We start from the raw sequence: 19,137 nt of genomic DNA on the forward strand, positions 1-19,137 counted from the left end.
ATTTCCAGATCTTGAGGGAGAGGTGGCTCGTTATTCTACGTTTGGTTGAATAAAGTTGGCCGTCTGGGTGATTATTGTTCATGGCGGAATTCGAGAACTCGCGAGTGAAGATGGTGGATGTACTGGACTGGCAGAGCTGCAAGAGGTACATTTAGGCAGCGCGTGGGGCAAGGCTGAAGAACACTTTGAAGGAGCCATTTGATGTCTCCAATTCCGTTGCCATGAGGTATCATCTTTTGGTGAGAGTGGTAGTGAGAGTTCCATGCTTGAAGTCAGAGGCTTCCAGTAGATGAGCGCCTGTGACGCTGGGCGGTCAGCCGGTCATCCACTGAACGCACCCCCACAGAATCCGCCTCGTCAAGCTCTTACAACCTCACTTCACCCATTGTTCACACACCAGCCGCCAAACTCAACGCAGCACCGGCCTTTCGATTCCCATGACCAAAAGAAACCCAACATAAGGCTCATCCGTTCATTGCCCCCAAGTCCTCAGCCAAACCATGTCCAAGGTTCCTCCGCTGCTGGAGCCCTACCTCGGCCTGCCCCCGGAGGCGGCCCTCGTCGTCCTCACGAGCGTTCTCGGCGCAAGCACCAACTGGCTGGTCCAGAGGTTTCTTTATTCGCTCCTGCGTCATCGCCAGAGGGGCTCGGATGTGGACGCAGAGGGACTGGGCGAGGGACATGACGTGGGTGTAGTGCTCGTCAGCTTCATGCGTGACGGGGCTTTCTGGAGGGACGGGGCGAGCAGACTGGTCAGTTCTTTGATGCGGCTGCCGACGAGTGGTAGTAGCCACAGATTTTATGAGGCAAAAGGCTGACTTTGAATACCAGGGCCTGGATCTAGATGCCCTCCGGAGAGCGGGCAAGTTCGCCTTTGTGGACGGCTTGACCGGCTTGTTCGTCCCCGCACAGCCGGACGCAAAGGACCGGATACTACGAAGCGCCAAGCTGGATGACGTCGGCAAAGGCATTGAGGCTGCCATAGCAGAGGTGCGCGCGAGCAGGACAGTCCTCATCGTTGACCAGATGGACGCCCTGCTCGCGGTATCCAATCCGTCCGACACGGTGACGAGCCTCTCCATCCAGAACATGCTCCTGTCATTGCGCGAGGTGAGTGACACATGACCACCATCCCAATCCCACATGGACCGTTTCTGGAAGGTCTGGAGCATTCAGCATGTAACTGACGCAGTCTTGAAATCTACCTGGCAGCGCGTGCATGCCACCGTTCTCACCCTCGCCGCGGACGACCCGCTGCTGCATCCGCAGGCCACATCGCTCGAGCGGGAGCACGCCGCGCTCGCGTTGTCGCAGGTTCATGCGGCCCGTACGGTCATGGCCCTGCGCATGCTCGACACTGGTGCTGCGAAGGATGTGAGCGGAGTGGTGCGCATCACGGCGCGCGGGACTGACGAGGACGGAGGCGAGGCGGCAGGGCAAGCGGAGGGCGATGCCGAGTATCTCTACTATGTGGCCGGTGATGGCGGCGTGAGAGTATTTGAACGAGGCACATGAGTGTGCCCATGAGCAGCAGCATGTACATAGAGCATTGGGTGGCTGGGTCGTCGGCCGTCTTTCATCGACAGCGCCGACGATGGCAATCGTTGCAGAAACGACACACGACATACGATATCCCCGGACAGCTGTCACGGGCACCAAGACAATAGGTGCACAAGTGACGTCTCGAGCCTCAGAAGCGCCACCCAGCAAGTCTACATCCGCAACGCAGGAGCAGCTCCGACGAGCCGGGAAGGACAGGAGAGGACAATATGTGACGAATCAAGATGCCATTAAGACGTTCGTGAACCGACTGCGAATGCCCTCACGGAAATCTTGTTTCTCTGGGCATAAAGCAAAAGGCCCGTTTTGTACCTTGCTTAAACACGTCAAAAACACCGTGTCCCATGCTCCGGCCGCCGCTTTCCCTTTCTACACCACCAGTCGCCGCCAGTCGGTCCAGCTGTAACCCCCCCAAAAAAGTGAGGCGTCCAAGCAGGTAGACGTAGCGCTCAATTCGGTCGTTCCGGCATCGTCGGCCGCCATCGAGCATGCGCCATCCCTCCTGCTCAACAAGTCTCCCCTCCCCTCGTGGTCCACAAGAGTCGTTCCGTCATCGTAGCTTTATTGCTTTTTTTTGTCGTTTGGGATGCGATGGCGAAAATTTAAGAGGACTCGGACTTGGGGGCGCTGCGGGCACCCTTGGGCTGGCCGGTCTGGAAGCCGTTGTGGAATCGTCGGGACACGTCCTTGAGGTAGCGCATGCGGCCGGTGCCGACGGTCTTTCTCCGCTTGGCCTTCTCGCCCCAGTTGACTGTTAACCCGCACCTGTCAGCGTCTTTGCACATTTCGGAAGTCTCGACGGATCGGAACGAGTTCGTTCGGTTCGGTTATGGAGGTGAGGACGTACACTTTCGGGTCTTGGCGGAGGGGTAGCCGCAGGAGGAGCACTCATGCTTCTGGACGTGCAGCGAGCGGCGACCTGTGATATTTTCGTCAGCAATTCTGACCCAACGGACAGTCTTTTTCGTTCCGAGTCCGCAGTTCGCCCATGGCAATTCGCCCATGGCAATCCCTTCTCGTCCTTCTCTTGCCGGATCTCGCAACGGGCTGTGGGAGGACTAACCGCATCGTCGGCACAGAACGTGCGTCTTGTTGTGACGCTTACCGAAGCTGGAGGTACCCTTCGCTGCAGGAAATCGTCAGCATTCACGTTCCGTTCATTCTACCCTCGTCCGGGCGCTCGATTGCGGTCGAGGAAGGCGTCGCGACGTACTCATTTTGGCGGTTGTGGCTGGGCGTGTGGTTGATTGACGATCAAGGAAATTCTCGAAATGCAAGAGGGCTTTTTTCGGTGGAGTGTCGAATTGGACTGGCTAGCCCTAATTGCAGTGGAGGGCGGATTCGGTGGGTGGGATGTTCCGGCACGGTCATGTGATATTACCCTCGCTCACACGCACGTGACCGACCTCTGCCCCAGGCCCGCGCAATACTGGGGCGGGCCTCCAAGATAATTTTAGCGAGTCAGTGCCCGCATCTACCCGTAGAAGCCCTGTTTGATGGCAGTACTGTACATAATGTATTCCTCCCCTCATGACATGTAACCATGGATGGAATCATGGACAACCGGACTCGGCCAATTTCCTCTCGCGGTGCCATGAGGAGCGAGTAGAGTAACTGCGGCAAAGTGCCTTGCAATCTACCATGCTCGCTCTAAAGAACCTTGAACCGGCACATCATATGTTTGCATATAGCTGATTTGACGTGATTCATCAATTATAGAGGTATCTTTTACGCCCAAACTCATGTCCCGCAGCCTCAAACAAGTGTCCAAATATCCCATTTCCCCTTGACTCCGTCCATAACAAGTCGTACAGTAAATGCATTCAATAGTAAGTCGCCAACGGCTCGCTCGCATGACAAATGTGGACCGTACTGTCCATTCGGTCCTCAAGGGAATACTGAGGGTCCAAACGTTTCGCCTGGCATGAGATGCCTGGTAATGGCCTTGCCCTCGAAATCCAACGTCTGGAACGCACCGACATTGCCCCACCAGTCTGGCTTTTTCTGACTTGTCAGGTACAAGGTGAAGAAGATGAGAAGTGTTGAGAGAATGAGGCCGCAGTCCAGAGCAGCCGACACGATGTAGTTGTACTGCAACCACCAGCCCGTGTAGCGACGCTTAATGAAGTGGTTGAAGATGATGCCGACGACGCCCCAGCAGAGGAAGATGTAGACGGTGGCGGGCGGCAGCAGCCCCGTGCCACCGTAAATGACCGGTGTGCAGATATATCGCCAGATGGACTTTGGCCAGCGCCGGGCCAGCAACCAGGTAACAATAGGTGTTATCGCACCAACGAGCCAGAACCACTGAAGAGATGCGTACGTCGCGCCGTGGCTAAAAATACGGGCTGGCCCGATGGCACCCCAGACGACCGAAGCGGTATAGAAGACGCGGCCGTTCGGGCACGAATAGTTATTCGGCTGATCAAGGCTGCACACGTCGGGGATCTTGCTGACCGCCCAGTTCATAACGCCAATCTGCACGATGGCCGACCAGACTGAGGCGATGAGCTGAGAAGCAAACATGACCCGAGGGGGCACCTTCATGTAATGGCCAAGCTTGAGGTCTTGGGAGAAGTAGAGGGCCTGCGACATGGAGATGTAGCCGTAGTTCTTGAACATCATCATGGCCAGGGGTCGTCCGGGGACCATGTAGCCAATGATGAATTCGGTCAAAACGTTGAGCCCGAGCTGGATGTTGGTAATTGCCTGAATGAGGCCAATCGGGATGAGCCAGATGATGGGCAACATCATGCAGACGACATACGCCCAAGCCGGGAACCCAGTGGGCCAACCTGCAACGACTCCAAAGGAGATGGCCACCATGACCACGAAGAGAGCTAGGTCACATTTAGCACGGGAATGCATCATTCACAGAGTTGTGTGCGGCGACGATGGAAACTTACCAGCATACCACCAGTCCTCAGCATCGCGGTACTTCTTCATGAGGCGCATGTGAACATCGTCCTCCTGATGGCGAGCCATCTTGAATTGTCTCCAGATTTCCTTTCCGTGGTAAAGTCCGACGTGAATGATGACAGCAGACATGGCGGCAAATGACAGGCCGTACGCCATGGCGAACTGCGTTGAAAGGTAAAGAGGAGAGTATTCTTTGTATGCCGTCTCGTTGAACTTGAAATTTGCGTCGAGAATGCGACTGACATTGTAGATATTGCCCCTGTTGTCATAGGACTCGGACGACTGCACAGGCAGATAGTCGGCGTACCAAGTGCCGCTGAAATGGATGCCCATGGAGACGAAGACGAAAAAGACGATGATTCCTCCAAGGACATTAGCAATGGCATGGAAGGGGGGAATCAGTGGCGAGCCGACAAAGCCGCTGACGATGCTCCAATCGAATGTAATCGGCATCAGACCGTAGCCGTGCTGCCCGCCAAAGACCTTATTCACGACAACGTTGTTGGGTGCAATCCAGCAGACCCAGGCGAACACAGAGAGGCCCCTGAAGATCCAGCCGGGAAACCAGTAGTAGATGAAGGCGCCACAGCCTATGATCAGGAAGAGCCTGTAGCGGCCAATGGACCAGCCGTTAGTCTTCGAGGGGTCTGATATCGAATGGTCGTGGAGCGTGTAGAACAAGGCGCAGTTGACCAGATCCGCGGGCCAGATCATAGCTGCAGGCCAAACCAAGAAGCGCCGGGCCAGGCCGGCCAAGCCATAGCCAGTGCAGAGCGTGGTGATGCCGAAGAGAAGCTGGAACGCGATGCCGAAGTCCTGACCGTAAAAGACCTTTTGCGCGATAAGAACATCCGTCGCATACAAAACTCCGCCGCCATACGCCGCCTATCAGACAGTGTCAGTCAAGATATTGGTTATCAATAATAGCGGTTGTGCATACATTGGACATCGCGACAATGACGACATGTTCCTTGTAGTTGAACTTGCCAGGTCGGAGATTGAATTTGAGACCAAAGAGGTTCCATTCGCGGTCTGGCATGACGAGATCCCAGCCACGGCCGATTGGGTACGCGATCAGCTGGATAACATAGGTCGTGATAGCGACACTCGGGTTGCGCAGTGAGAAGAGCATGTTGACACCGGAGCCGACGGTGCAGAGAATCAAGCCGATGACCCAAGTCCGTATCGTATTGGCGGGAACATCGACATCGTAGTTTCGCACTACGGCACGAACCTAGACGCAGCACGCATTAGACGAGATTTGACGAGAGACAAAGCCAGCGGGCATGACCCGCGAAGAGAGCAGCAAGAGAACCCCGGGGGTTCATGCAGGCGACAGAAGCCTCGGCAGTTGGTGACAGGAGGGTTACTACCTCTGGGTAGGGACTGTTGTCCTCCATGAGAGCATGCTCGATCTCGATGCCTTTCTCGGCATTGCCGGTTGCGATAGCAGCGTCTACATCGTTGAGCTCGTCGATGGGGAGATTCGGATCCAACTTGTGCGCCTTCTCAAACTGTTGGAGATGCTGGAGGTGATCAACGCCCGACGCATTCGACTCGAGAGGACCCGGAATGGGCGTGATCTCCTCTGCCTCGTGGCGCTTGCGAAATAGAAGTGATCGCACCATGATGAATGGCTATCCCACACGGGCGGTGGGTTGTTGTGTCGGTTCTGGTGAGAGCACAGTCAACCGTCTGGCCGTTCGGCGCTGGGGTCGTCAGGATGCCGCCGCCTGGACCACGGCCTCGGCGCTCGTCGTCGTAGTCGTCGCGGAGTTCGTGGTCGCCGTCGTCGTCAGTCGACTGCCGGCCGTCGACTGTCAACTGAGCGAGCGAGAGTTGAGCTGGGCTATGGGCCACGTCTCCGGGTCCGTCTCTTTGGCGAGCCGGTATCTCTGCGGATTGACAGCCTGCTGTTGGACAGGAAGGGGAGGGCAGAGGGGAGGGACGAAAGACGGCCAGCCTGCTTTCTGCGCCCTTGGCGCACGAGGACTGGGATGCCCGCCAGTGGCAGTCGCACCGTTTCCGCACCGTCCAGGCTCCCCCTGGTAGCCGACGACTCAGCTCTCAGTCTTTGGGGTCCGGTCACCTCTCAGTACGGGGGCCGCCGCCCAGTGGGAGAATTCCCCGCAATCTGAGGTGGTCTGGGGCGCCGCAGACCCTTCTCCCCAGGGCGCTCCCAAAGGTACCTTGGACTTACCGCAGCAGGGGACCAGTGGAAGGAAGCTCGCACGGCGGCCCTCGGTGGGCCCGGCCTGCCCTGCGACAGGCTCGAATGGCACCAACAGCCCGCCGTCGCGAGCGAGTCCAGAAGTCCCGGCCCTGCAAAAAGGACCTTCCATCTGCATGCAGCACTCGCTTCCGGCCCAGCTCGCACGGTGCGTGCGTCGGCAGGCCCTCGAGGACTTTCGCACTGCCAGTGGAGTTGGGCTTGCCGACGATCATGTGGAATGCGGAAGGCGGCTTTGCTAGGTGACACTGCGCCGCGACGGCCGCTCGGCGCTCCGGCCAGCGGGCACCCTCGCATCAGTCGCACTGTGCTCCCCTTGGCCCGACCTGCCTATCCGGGTGTAGCCGTCCACGGGGTGGCTGCTCCAGCCCCGGCCGTCCTCCAGCCAGCGACGCGGCTTCAGTTCCAACCTTGACGACCCCCTCCCACATCCCCCAAGCGGCACGCGTGGGCCGAATGATGGTGCCGTGGCACAGGAATTTCTTCCCTCCAATTCGTGCAGCCCGTCTTGCCCCTTTCACTGCGCTAGCTGCTTCCAACAGCCCTTCTCGTGAATTGGCCTTTTGGCACCAAGGCCCGGCCAGCCACTGACTCGCGGCAACGAGATGCGCGCCTGGGATCTCGCGGCGTCCAGCGGGACAGTGAAAGTCGCGCCAACAAGGCGACACAAGCAGCAACATGGACAAAATCTGCCCAGAACCGACGCTGGCAGTCGATGGACACGGGAATCCGTCTCAGCAGGATGACGAGCCCCGACCTGCCTTGTTCGCGAGGTGGGAGACCGCCTTCAGTCATCAATCTGAAGGAACCAGAAGAGCCTGCAGGGTCACTGGCCAGCCAATGGTGTCGTCGCGCCATGCTCCAATATCTCAATGGTGGCGCCGCGGGTGCTTATCTTTGTGCGCCCGAATGTTGGGCACTGTTGTGCTGGTGGCTGCGGCCTAGTCTTCTAGCGAGGCTCTTCAACGGCACCGGGTCTCAGGGCGTCAGGCGTCAGACAGTGCCTGCAACTCCAACCGCGATCGGAGGGGCTCAGGCACGACGACGTTACTGCGCGCACTCAATGACCAGTCAGCAATCTGTTCGCTCGTGATGTCAGCTTTGATCTGGCCATCGCCAGCATTTTTTCTTTATGCTGCAAGTCAGCCAGCCTGGGACCACTTCCGCTTCCAAGCGAAATCCCTCTAACCTTCTTGACATCCTATTAATACCTGAACCCGTCTCGCCTCCACTCGGACAGCGTCCGCTGCAGAGAAATCCACGTCGGGAGACAGTTCCAGATCGCCGCCGAATCTTATTTCGCCGAAAGCGATGGAGAGTGTCTCTGAATAGCACCCTTGATGAATGAAATGGGTAGAATGACTGCAGGACCGACTTCAATCGTACTCGGGAAATACTCGTGAGTCGAACTAATAGGGAGGCCACATGTTCACCTGGAATGCACAACAGCTGCCCGAGCGACACGCAGGTGGATCATCACTGGCATCTCGTATCTCTCTGGGCCGAGACAGTGACTACCGTCGAGACACGAGTCTAAGCCGTCGGCGTTGGTGCCGAGCAAATGAGACAGTCGATATCACGCCGATGATAGCGCCCGCACATACCCAACGACCTGCCGCGGTCAACTACAGCCATGGGCTTCAGACGTCATATTGCAGTAGTGATCCAGTGTCACCCTTAAGCAGTATGACAGGTCTGGGGCGGCCTGCCTCACCTGAGCAGCCGTGGCTCACACCAAGAATTCGCATTCGCTAAAGGTTTGAGGACGATGACATGTCCCGACCTGACCTCCCATTGATATAGACCCTTAGAGGGCGAGCCCCATGGTTTTAACGCATAGCGAAGCCAGCCTGGGGATGCCAAGACCTCTACGAAAAGCAGAGTGTTGCAAACAAAGTTTCTATTAGGTCGCATGGCAGTTATTTTCGTCCTTGCATTATGCCACGAATGCTCAGCTTTCATGTTGCTTCAGAGCGGATCCAAATCTGCGGCGTGGCCCATTGACACGTTCCATAACGTCGACCGTCCGTGAGTGACCTTGCGCCACTCGTCTGTGTCCCGAACCACTTCGACATAGCCCTTTACCGCATCCAGCACCAGGTCGAATCTCTGCTGGTCTAGCAGGCGCGCAGCGAAAGCTACTGCATGTGCGTCCAGGATCGTGGGCCTGTCGCCGAAAATCCAGGTCTGACCCTCGCCTTTGTGGACTTCAAGAAGGGTAGCCAGATCTGACATCAAATCATGCGCTTGGTTCTCGGCCCGCAGAATGTTTTCTGGCTCAAGAGTCCTGCTATAGTATGTATCATGACTGGAAGCGAACAGTGCCGTCCCTACGCGTCAGTCACGCGGTCACCAGGTGGGCTGCTTGATGCCACTTACAAGACACTCTTGATCTCCAGCGCTCTCCGATGCGCTTCCGTGAGCTCCGGATCCTCGAGCATCGCGGCGGCCTGATTCTGGAGCCCGTCTTTCCTGTCGTCTGGTGCTACAAGCAGCGCTTTGGCATGGTAGGCGTAAATCTTGTCCATGACACGCTCAATCGTCTCGCGATGCTCTTCAGGCAACAATTCTGGCTGCTTCTGGCATAGCCACTCGGCGATATCACGGCTCTCAACAAGATTTGAGTCGAGCAGCGGCGATGTGAGGGCCGGAACCTACTCATGCGTTTAGCACACGTCGAAGGCAGAAGGGCCGGACGAGATGTGTGGAGGAGGCTGAGGGCCCCAATATGCAGGCATGGGTGGGACCAGACGGGGACTCACTTGACCCTTGGGATTGACTTGTGTGAGATACCTCTCCGAGTAATTCTCCTCTCGATGAAGGTTGACCATCTTCACTTCGAGCCTCGGCGCTGTTTCGGGATTCAACGCCTGGCCGAGAACAAAAGCGAAACGAGACATGAGAGAGTACAGAGAAAAGGGGAAGTAGTGCAACGTGTACACCGGGGGGGCTTCGTCCGCCATCGTGAACTTGCGTCAAGAAGCAGATGCTCCGAAACAAACGCAGGTACAGTGGTCTTCGAAAGCCAGGTCGAAGTCAACTCGAGGGGTAGGAGAAGCTAGTGGCGAGTCCGAGCAGCCTACTGCAGGTTCGTTACCAGCACGAACCACACAACGTACAGGTTGGACTGGCGCTCTCAAGATATGCGAAAAGGTCAGCCTCGATGACGCCGTCCAAGCAACCACCGACGCGGCATAGCACCCGCGAGGTTGAGCCTCCTCAACAGCGGACAAAAGTGGATCTGCCGTGCCCCGGACCGGCGTCGCCGTGGACGAAGCCCCGACGGCGCGTACCCGGTGGAGGCTCTGGGCCGTGCTGCGCCTCACTGGCGGCCGTCGCAGGGCTACCACAGCCGGTTCCTGTTCTGGACCCTGAGATCCATCCATGTCTCTGTTGCTCCTCCGGGGCGAAGTCTCGCATTCCGCAAATTGAGCGCGTCAGGACGGACGCCTCGAGCTGCGATTCAAGTTGCCCTTCTCACATGACGATCAAGCAATGTGACACAGCTCCCCGTCACAGTTCCGTTACTCATCTTCCTCGGTAGTTTTAGACGTGGAACGGAGAAGCGGGGATTTGATGGAAGTGACGGGCGAGCCTTTCTACAGGCGTGCGAGGGCATGAGGCTCCGGCTAGTGAGACATCGAACGACGAGAGCCGCGGGGTTAACTGAGGGGAGCTTCGGGAGGTAGAACCCGCCCGTTGCCGCGCTTCCTCGATCCTGCAAAATCGACCCATGCCACTCAATGGCTCGGATGCTTGGTGGAACGCAACCAATTGCGGTGTCTCCGATGGGAGGCCGCAGCGGGCCCCGTGAGCCGCAGATCCACCCACGGCAAGGGGCTTCGACGTCAAACGTCACCCGCGACCGTGTTCGCGGGGACTGCAATTGCTTGCATCCATACCTGCATGAGATCATGGGTCACGAGCACCTCGACAGGCCTCACTGGCTGAGCATGTGGCGTCATCCCGAGCTGTTCGTCAGGAGTCGGTTTTACAGCCATGTTTGCATTGCAAGTGCCGACGGCATACAGGGGCGGGTCGCCTCAGATGACGAGCTACCCGGGACCAAAAAGAGCAAGCACTAAACTTGTTCAATGATGCTTTCTCGGGAGGAGACTGAAGGACGGTCTCCTTGATAGCCTTGTCTTATGTTGCAATGCTTTAGTGTTTGTAGCACGTTGAAGACTCGCTCTTGAGCATTGGTGAACGCGCACATCTACGCCTAGCCCTTCTCCCCTTCCTCACCAATGTCCCTTCGATTACCCAGCGTCATGCCATCGCAATTTTTACCTCGGTAGATGGACTCTTCTCGACGACTTTCACACGAAAGTCCTTTACGTTACCGAAACCTATTGCATTATACTGATTCTACACTCAGAGGCTAATGCTATGCGCAATCCAGCACATGAAGCAGGACCGTATGCAAGGCACGTACCCGATATATGCGACGAAGAAGGTAATGGACTTCTCCTAAGTGTCCTGGTCTGACTACATTCTCATCCCTAGACGAGCTTCACGAATAAGCCCTTGAGCGCAAAGCAGCGCACGCGCCGGTGCCCAAGTCCTCTCAATGTCTGCCGCCGGGCAATGTCCAGCCTAGGTACGGGGTTGGATTGCCAGTCGAATGGTCAGCCATCGAGTCTCGGCAACGTTGTAGATTATGGCGCAAGGTGGTATCAACTGGCGCTGTTGATGCTCGATACAAGACCACGAAAAACGACGGCCACGGGTAGGAGGACTTCCCTTGGCGGCGACGGTCACAATCCCTGTTACGACTGGAGAAAGGTCAAGGGACACACTGCTTCGTATTTCTACCTTTATTTCGGCCGAGCACCCATAGAGAAGATCATCACATGTGCGATGAGGACATAGGTGACTGCGGCCGCGCCGCTCCGCTCCTTGCGTTCTTACAGCGACGCGACTCCCTGTCTGCCCTGGTATCCCACGAGAGTGATTTCGTGGACCCCATACGCGCCGGTGTTCGCTGATCTCTGGCAAGCACGTCTTGAACTTAGCTGGAAACGTATCACGCAGCGTGCACCCAATATAAACAATGCACAAGATGCTTGCCGAGTCGGTGAGTTCGAATAAACGTCGTCACTGGACTTCACGTCTCCGAGACATGCAGCCCGCTGTCACACCGAATCTTGCCAGCCACAGCATGCTCCAGTCGCGCCCCGGTAGGACGGACCATGAGCAACTGATCAGCCGCGATATTGGTGATACCCATGTATCACGACAGTCGTCACAGCGGCAGCCACACTTCGTAAAGCGGTGACGCACTCGTTCAGTGATGCGCTGCTCGGCTTTCCAATGCCGTGTCAGCCGCCAAACCCCTTAACATTAACATCTGGGTCGCGAATAAAGTGGATGTGTCTGTCACTCTCCATAGCACCCGGTGATGGGTTGGATGCGAACGTTTGAAGGCGACACGGCACAGAGCGGGATGCTTGACGAACGATGTCCATCTCCCGCACGTCACATCTGGAAATGAACCGCAGTTGCCATCACACCGCAAAGCTTATATTTCTTTAGGGCCGGCGCGTTGTGAGATCCGGAAAGTCTGGTCCTTGTTGACCAGAGCTGAACTTTCGTGCATGAGGTCATCATCGGATCGGAGACGCGTCTGGCGTGACGAAGGGTCTGGATGCAATCTCAGCTATGCTTTTGTATCAAGGCAGTCCGTGGAGCATGCAGTCAATCAATGGGGATATCAGGGCGGGAAAAAGTGCCTGGTACCGTGATACCTGCACATTCAAGATGCGACGGTCCATTAATAGTTAGTACCGGGAGGGCAAGAGCCATGTAGCTCAGATATGGCCCGTTGTCCGGCACTTCTTAGCCCAAGCCGTTACGAATGTGGCGGTAGTACGCAGTGGCACCTGTATCTAGTCACACTTCGAATCAGCAACCGCATCTTTATGGGAGCTCAAACGCCCGTGATCTTATGTCTGGATGGATGTATCGCTTGGGGTACCAAGACCATGCCACAGCGTATTCTTGTTCAGCGCCTCAAGTTTTGTTGGCCGGGCTGGCAGATTCATGTCGACGAAACCAACAAAGTTGCACATGTGATTCGGCGGGATCGACGGGAAGCAGTCCTTGCAGTGGGAGATAAGAATATATTGCTCCACCATGGCGACATGACGGCCCGGGGAAGCGGTGCACTCATCGCGTGCAGAGTTGACATGTCAGCGGAGCTTGCGGAGTCGAGAATTAGGAGTGACAAGACATCAAGCTGCAACGTCCCGTGGAGATTGTGCGAGGACGGAAATCCTTGACCATCCCTGAAGGCCACGGTGCTCGCAAGCGCAGATTATTGGACGCGCTCAGGAGGAGATGAAGATAGGCGACGGCCGACAGACCTGTCTTCAGACAGTCAGATCGAGCCGGTACCTGTCAGGCGCCGTGTCGCGCACATGCTGGCGGGGATCCTATGCACGCCAATGGCTCTCCTATCGTCTCATCTCCTGGAGGGTTGCAATTCGTGCCGCAGGCGGCTGCCACTCATTTCGGTGCCTCGATGCAGACCACCATGCCAGGTCGCGGATGAAGCCGCTCATCCCCACTTGCACCAGCGCAGCGCTTGCAGCATGAACGCCGGTGCCACCAAACCCCTGCGGAGCCAAGGAGCGTTTTGGCCGCAATGCCAGGGGTCCGCAGGCTCGCTCTCGCCCAAGGTGCACAGCGACGCTGTGACCCTGGCGTTCACGAATCATCACGAGTCGCATGCGCCGTATCCGCCCGCCCCTCCCGGCTCTTCGCGCTTCTCCAGGGACGGGCTCGGCACGAAGACTCAGTTAGTTAGGGCTCCGTTTCTCGTGCCTTGCGCAGCAAGGACAGCGACAATGGGCCGGCGTGGGCTTCAGTGGCAGTGCTCACATTGGGTGCCCCTAGTCCGGCCTTTGCACGAACGCCACCGTGCGACCTGATGGGCCGGAGCCTCGACAGCCGACCAGGATGCCAGGGGCTCTCTCGCTGAGTTGGGAAATAATGCATGGGGTACGTCATCGACCTGTGCACGTCTCATCGAGATTGCGAGGGTAAAACCTGTCGGGTAAAGCGGGCGCAGACGCGTTGGCAAACTGCCAAAACCCCGGTGTCATTTCGCCATTTCACTCAACCCACGCGCTCCGCGGCAGGTGACGACGTTGTCCGGCGAGCAGAGAGCAGTGGGCGGCACGCTGGGCTTTGAGACTCCGAGGGGCGCCAAACCGAAGCGGACACGGCCAGCTCAATGTGTGGAGAGAGAGGGGGCAGGCACGAGAATCGCATAAATGGGACAATGGCAATGTTGTAAAGCCAATCCGACAGCGTTGTGCCGGGAGGCGGTCCAGCAGCGGATAGCGGCGCGATCGCGCTCGATCTGGCCTCTAACGTGCTGGCGAACCAGGGGGCGGACATTAATTGCCTTGGCCAGCGTCGCGCCAGGCAGAGCCAGGGAGGCGGCAAATCGATAGCTCGGCTGCTCGGCAGGGTGTCGCATTTTTAACGGACTCAATTGCCAGCCAGGCCGCCAGAGGCGATTTCCCGGTTCAAGACTCTGGTCAGAGCGAGGGACTCGGAGTGCTCCTCGGCTCTCCTAGACCCATTTCGTGCATTTCAACATGATCCCATTTACCCGTCAGCAACTGGCGTGGCCGATGTACGTGTATTCGTGCCGCGTGGTCATTGCCCTCCCAGCGTGCGATTGTCGCAGCCGAGGCGTGATGAAAGTAAATCGGCTGGTGGCTCTACAGAACGCACCTTCACCCGACGCGTGCAAGGGCACACCAAAAGAGCAGACACAGTCGCGGTCATTCCAACATGCCTTGTTTGGAACCCATAGCTGGCGTAGGCAGTATCCTGTACCGACACAACTACGGTGCACGGGATACAAGGCAAGTAAACTCAGTAAGTGAACTGCACGGGTATCTCGTTGTCGCAGTCGCTGCAGATGCACGACGCCGGGGTCGGGTGCACATGAATCATCTCCAGTGGCTGGCATGATGTGCGCGGGCCCGTCGCAACGCCGCCCATGCACAGCACGAGCAGTTGCACGGGGTTCTCCGTGGCAGCGCGACATCTCGGCAACGCAACATCCCACGGACTCCGTGCGGTTGGTAGCGCTCCGCTGCTCCCAAGCTTTTCGAATGTCCATCATGCTGTCGACCATCGTTGCAGAGGGAACAGCGGCAGCTGTCGAAGAAAAGGAAAAAAAAAAAAACCGCGCCGCCGCCTGCGTTGGAACCTGAAAAGGCCTGCAGCAGGAACCTCTGATGGGAGAGGACGCCGCCGGGGACGCGCCGTGCCTTCTGGAGCTGTTCGACGGGCGTTGGTCGGTAGCCAGTGCAGGGGTCTCGCGCCCCCAGAGAACCTTACTGCACAGGGATCAGATCTACTGAAAGCCGCGAGGCCGCGCAAGAGCCAGGACGCAAAAGCTTGGCATGCTTGGGCGCAGAAGTCTGGCAAGTCTGGTTCCCAATTGAACCTGGGACTCGAGAAAGCGGGCGGCGCACCAGCCCGAAGGGCGAAAAAAACAAGACGGGAGACACGGGGGTGGGCCGCCCACCCCCCTGTGGCGCTGGAAATAACTTTCCCTTCCTGCTTGCTCAGCAACAGGAACACCCATGGACCCCGTCTCAGTGGCCCCGCGAAGAGGCACCAGTGCGCAGCGCCAGGGGGCCAACTCTGCTTTCGGCCTCGCGTGTGGTGCGTGCTCGCCCCTTGGGAATTGAGTACGGACGTGCCTACGTCCGGACTACTCCGCACACCTGGTATTGAATTCTTGTCCCCATCATCTCATGGCAAGTGCCTGATTCCAGCGGCGGGCCGCAGGAATGCGGGCCGCCCTCGTCGGCCGGCCTTGTCTGATTACCACTGTGCCACGGAGGACGGCCAAAGGATGCTCGGCCAATGCTGTGCTACCCCAAGACCGGTCGGAGCTTCGGATGGAACCAGACACGCGAGGTACTCCCGCGGGCCGAGCCAAGTACACGATGGCCCCAATTATAGCAAATCTATACCTTGCCGACCATCCATGTGTACTTGATCCATCGGGTCGCGCAACCCTTCTCGTCCCTGTGCCTTAGCACTCTTCCGCTATGGCATCCAGCCATGTCGTGACGGGACGACCTTATTAGCCTGCCTGTCTTTCGGGCCCTTATCGACGACGGCACGGGAGTGCCACAGGCCAACGATATTGCGCCTCTCCTGCAGCGGCAGCAATCAAGGGCTTGAACCGTTGCAGTCATCGCCGCCCAACGCCGAACCACTTGACGGCTTCAACCTGTCGCGGCGAGACAATCAAGGACGTGTGCGAGTAGGGTACAGTACTGTGCGTACTTGCAGACCGTATCGCATGTCGACAGTACCTCGTACTTCGCGCTGCAGTACGGAGTACGTACTGCGTAAACCTTGCAATGAAGAGACGAAGCTATGGCCGGGCAGCCAACGCCCATCCGGGCATCATCCCGTCCAGCACAGCCGGCGGCCGACAACCAGGCACAGGGCTCCCCTCCCCCACCGAGAGATGCCTCTTCGACAGGCGCCGGAGAGGCGAGAACCAGGCACAGGGTCGGCCCCTCCCCCACCCGCATGGAGAGTTGCGGTTCGACAGGCGCCAGAGAGGCGAGAAGCTTCCAGGTGGACCACTGGACGGATCAGTGACTATTTGCGGAGGGATCAGAAGATGATCCGACAAGCACGATGACGCCGATGGTGATGTTGGGCGGTGGCCCGGAACCACGGCGACTGCGGTTTGCCGTCGACCTCCCCTGCCACTTGCTGCTAGTGTCATGCTCATCACGAGCTTTCCTGCAGCCGACGTACTTCGTACGCATGCACTCTGCGCCATCGACGACGCAAGGACGCGAGGGAGGAGGAAGGGGCATGAAAAACTCATCTTGCTTACTACGCCCATCGCCAAGGAGAGCACCGCCCGTCGGCTGCCTGCAATTGCTGGGCCAGTACAGAGTACCTTGCGTTGGGAATGGGTCTCCCATTAATGAATTTCGTATTCTCTTGCCGGCGCTGCATGCATGCTGCCCGTCCGTCCACCGTGCCCTGATCGCCTTCTTCCTTTTTCCCCCAATTTCCTGCTCTCCCCTTCTCCTGCGTTGCACTCTTCCTCTACGCCTTGCCCTCAACCTCCTGCCACCCCGGCACCACCGTAAACCAGAGCACGAAGCACAGCGACTGCCGCGTCACGACAGGGCCTCAATTCGCCGGATCCATCGATTGCGACAGACGGGAGACGGCCTCAGCTACAGGTGCTGTGCGCCCACAGACGACGGTGTGCCCCACGCCCTCCCGGCCGCTTGATCTCGTTGCTGTTTGAATGCTGCGGCCCCCCTCGTTTCTCCTCGGTCCGTTCTCGAATCACACCCGTCGCACGTCCACCGCGTTGCCTGCGTTGTCGACGCTGCGAGCCCACCGATCAGAATATCACCAAGACGAACGTGGCCCGGAAGAGTGGCATTGAAGCAGGAACAAGGCCAGGGCTTCGCTGTCCTCGGGTGCGACGGGCACTATATCGCCTGCTCAGAGGCCCGGCACGCTCTGCTTGCGAGCGTCGTTGCCGTCGTGACAGGGCATTCTCGTAGCCTTGACTGGCTTCCACGAGAAGAACCCCTTGCCCGACTCTTGTCGACGGGATCCCATTTCCGTCGACTCACGACACCGTTTCCATTACATTTTGGCTGGGCTGCCTGCCATCTTCGCCATTCTCCTTCGGCTTCGGACAACCTGACGTTCGACCTCTTGCGCCACCTTTGCCTTCACAAGCTGTGGGTAGGTATGTAGCCGCCCCCACAATCGCCGCCGCGCCGTCCCTTGATCGTGGTGGATGAGGCCAAGCTAATGAACTCTCATCCAGGCACCGGACCAAAGCCCTCGTTAGGCACTGCGCATTGGCTGTGAACGCTTTCGCGCGCTACTTCCTCGGTTTCTTCTGTTGAGAGGTAAGCGTCACATTTCTGATTTCTTTCGTCTGTCCCTGCTTGTTCGTTCCAATGAACCACCCCCCTGTCCTTGCCCCGGCTCGAGGCAAGGTGCAGCGCTCGGCGCCTGCCGCTACCGTTGCGGCCTTCCCGGCGGGAGGCAGGCACAAGGTTGGAAGCACAGCTGCGCCCAACCCGAGAGTCGCTGGGGAAGCATCGAGCAAGTGTGTGTGAGTGAGTGAGTGGCTTGGCCGGCAGCCCGCAGACCCGCTCGCAGTGCAACTCGGTGCCGGCCAACGCTACCTTGCGCACGACTGGCCGGCTTCCACGGCGTCATGACCAGCAGAAGCTCACCTGCGCAGAGCCTGCAAGTTGGGACGCGCAGGAATGGGGCCCGATGCCTCACCCACAAAGAGCCCGTGGACTGACAAGAGGGGAAAAATACAGTTTTTGCCCACGTTCTGTACGACTCGCTCTTTGTTTGGTCGCCATATCAGTGCCAGGACGCGAAACGAGCCCATCACCGGTTCGCGGATTTCGACCTCGAAAAGAGGCCCATAATCATTGTCTCTCAGTCGCGAGCCGGCCAACCTTCCTTCTATAATCCTTGGGCCCCTCCACCTGCCCCGTCCTCTCTCTTGCTCACATTCTCTTTACTTCCTCCTGGTCATCCAGTGCGACCGAGGGGCCCGCGATCGACTGGTCCACGGGCCACGCTCACCAGCAAGCACAGGTACGAGGGCCACAGGGCAGCTGCCACTAGCGTGTTTTCCTCGTTAAGCCCTGCCACTGCCACTCCCACTGGGCTGCCACTACCACTACCACTGCCACTGCCACTGCTCCGCCTGCGACCTGTACGCTTGCGTGTGCTTGCACCACGACGCCCTTCCTGCTGGCACCGCATCCAGCACTGCACCGTCAATCATCCATCAAGCATCCATCCATCCCGCTGCTTGTCCTACGAGACCCCAGATAATTTCCCACCCGTCCATCCCGGCCATTTCAGCTCGCGGTCCCCTGGGCCTTTAACGAGTACATACGCATACTACTACTACGCAAGCAGCGCGCAAGCTCGCACACAGGTACGGACTAATCGGCCACGATCCGCTGGGATATCCGCTCGCTCGTTCGTCGACTGCCCAGCGCTGCTGAAACACCACCCCTTGCCTGGCCAACCAACTGCCGCGACCCGACTCTCTCACACTCACGCTTTTTTTTTTCTTGCCTGGCCGCGCGCCGCGTGCCCGTCTGGCTCTGGGGCCCGCAACACCCTCGAATCACACACCCCCCCGACGGCTCCGCTTGTCGGGCTGCCTCCGGCGATCCGGCGTGCGCGGTGCTCAGGAACCAGGATTTCCAGGGCATTCGCACACCCCTCCACCCGCCAATCCCACTCCTCCCTTTGCTCGACTCGACGCAGAACCCGCCTCCGTCCTCTTCAGCTTGACTTGCAACGCTGCCTCACGTACGCACGCACGCACGCACGCACCCTCGCGCACACCCACCGCG

General features: G+C 58.2%; 4 protein-coding genes across 4 annotated transcripts; 1 reads left to right on the top strand and 3 right to left on the bottom strand.

Moving 5' to 3' along the window:
- Positions 1-500: 500 nt before the first annotated feature.
- On the top strand, positions 501-1,515 carry PLICBS_001340 (uncharacterized protein; the record flags this gene model as incomplete). The annotated part of the gene is made up of 3 exons (XM_018317598.2): positions 501-752; positions 832-1,110; positions 1,213-1,515. The coding sequence occupies 3 exons, from the start codon at positions 501-503 to the stop codon at positions 1,513-1,515; spliced, it is 834 nt and encodes a 277-aa protein (XP_018183123.1).
- A 647-nt stretch (positions 1,516-2,162) lies between these two features.
- Positions 2,163-2,777, bottom strand: PLICBS_001341 (60S ribosomal protein eL37; the record flags this gene model as incomplete). The annotated part of the gene is made up of 4 exons (XM_018317597.1): positions 2,163-2,311; positions 2,408-2,479; positions 2,666-2,686; positions 2,774-2,777. 4 exons carry the CDS (start codon positions 2,775-2,777, stop codon positions 2,163-2,165), a joined length of 246 nt encoding a protein of 81 aa, XP_018183122.1.
- Positions 2,778-3,447: 670 nt separating this feature from the next.
- PLICBS_001342 (uncharacterized protein) lies at positions 3,448-6,107 on the bottom strand (the record flags this gene model as incomplete). Its single annotated transcript, XM_018317596.2, has 4 exons — positions 3,448-4,400; positions 4,467-5,364; positions 5,420-5,713; positions 5,853-6,107. 4 exons carry the CDS (start codon positions 6,105-6,107, stop codon positions 3,448-3,450), a joined length of 2,400 nt encoding a protein of 799 aa, XP_018183121.2.
- Positions 6,108-8,677: 2,570 nt separating this feature from the next.
- On the bottom strand, positions 8,678-9,672 carry PLICBS_001343 (uncharacterized protein; the record flags this gene model as incomplete). Its single annotated transcript, XM_065599806.1, has 3 exons — positions 8,678-9,017; positions 9,089-9,363; positions 9,472-9,672. 3 exons carry the CDS (start codon positions 9,670-9,672, stop codon positions 8,678-8,680), a joined length of 816 nt encoding a protein of 271 aa, XP_065455878.1.
- Positions 9,673-19,137: the final 9,465 nt, after the last annotated feature.

This window comes from Purpureocillium lilacinum (assembly GCF_023168085.1).
Source record: "Purpureocillium lilacinum CBS 284.36 DNA, scaffold_1, whole genome shotgun sequence".
In the NCBI taxonomy this organism is placed as follows: Eukaryota; Fungi; Ascomycota; class Sordariomycetes; order Hypocreales; family Ophiocordycipitaceae; genus Purpureocillium; species Purpureocillium lilacinum.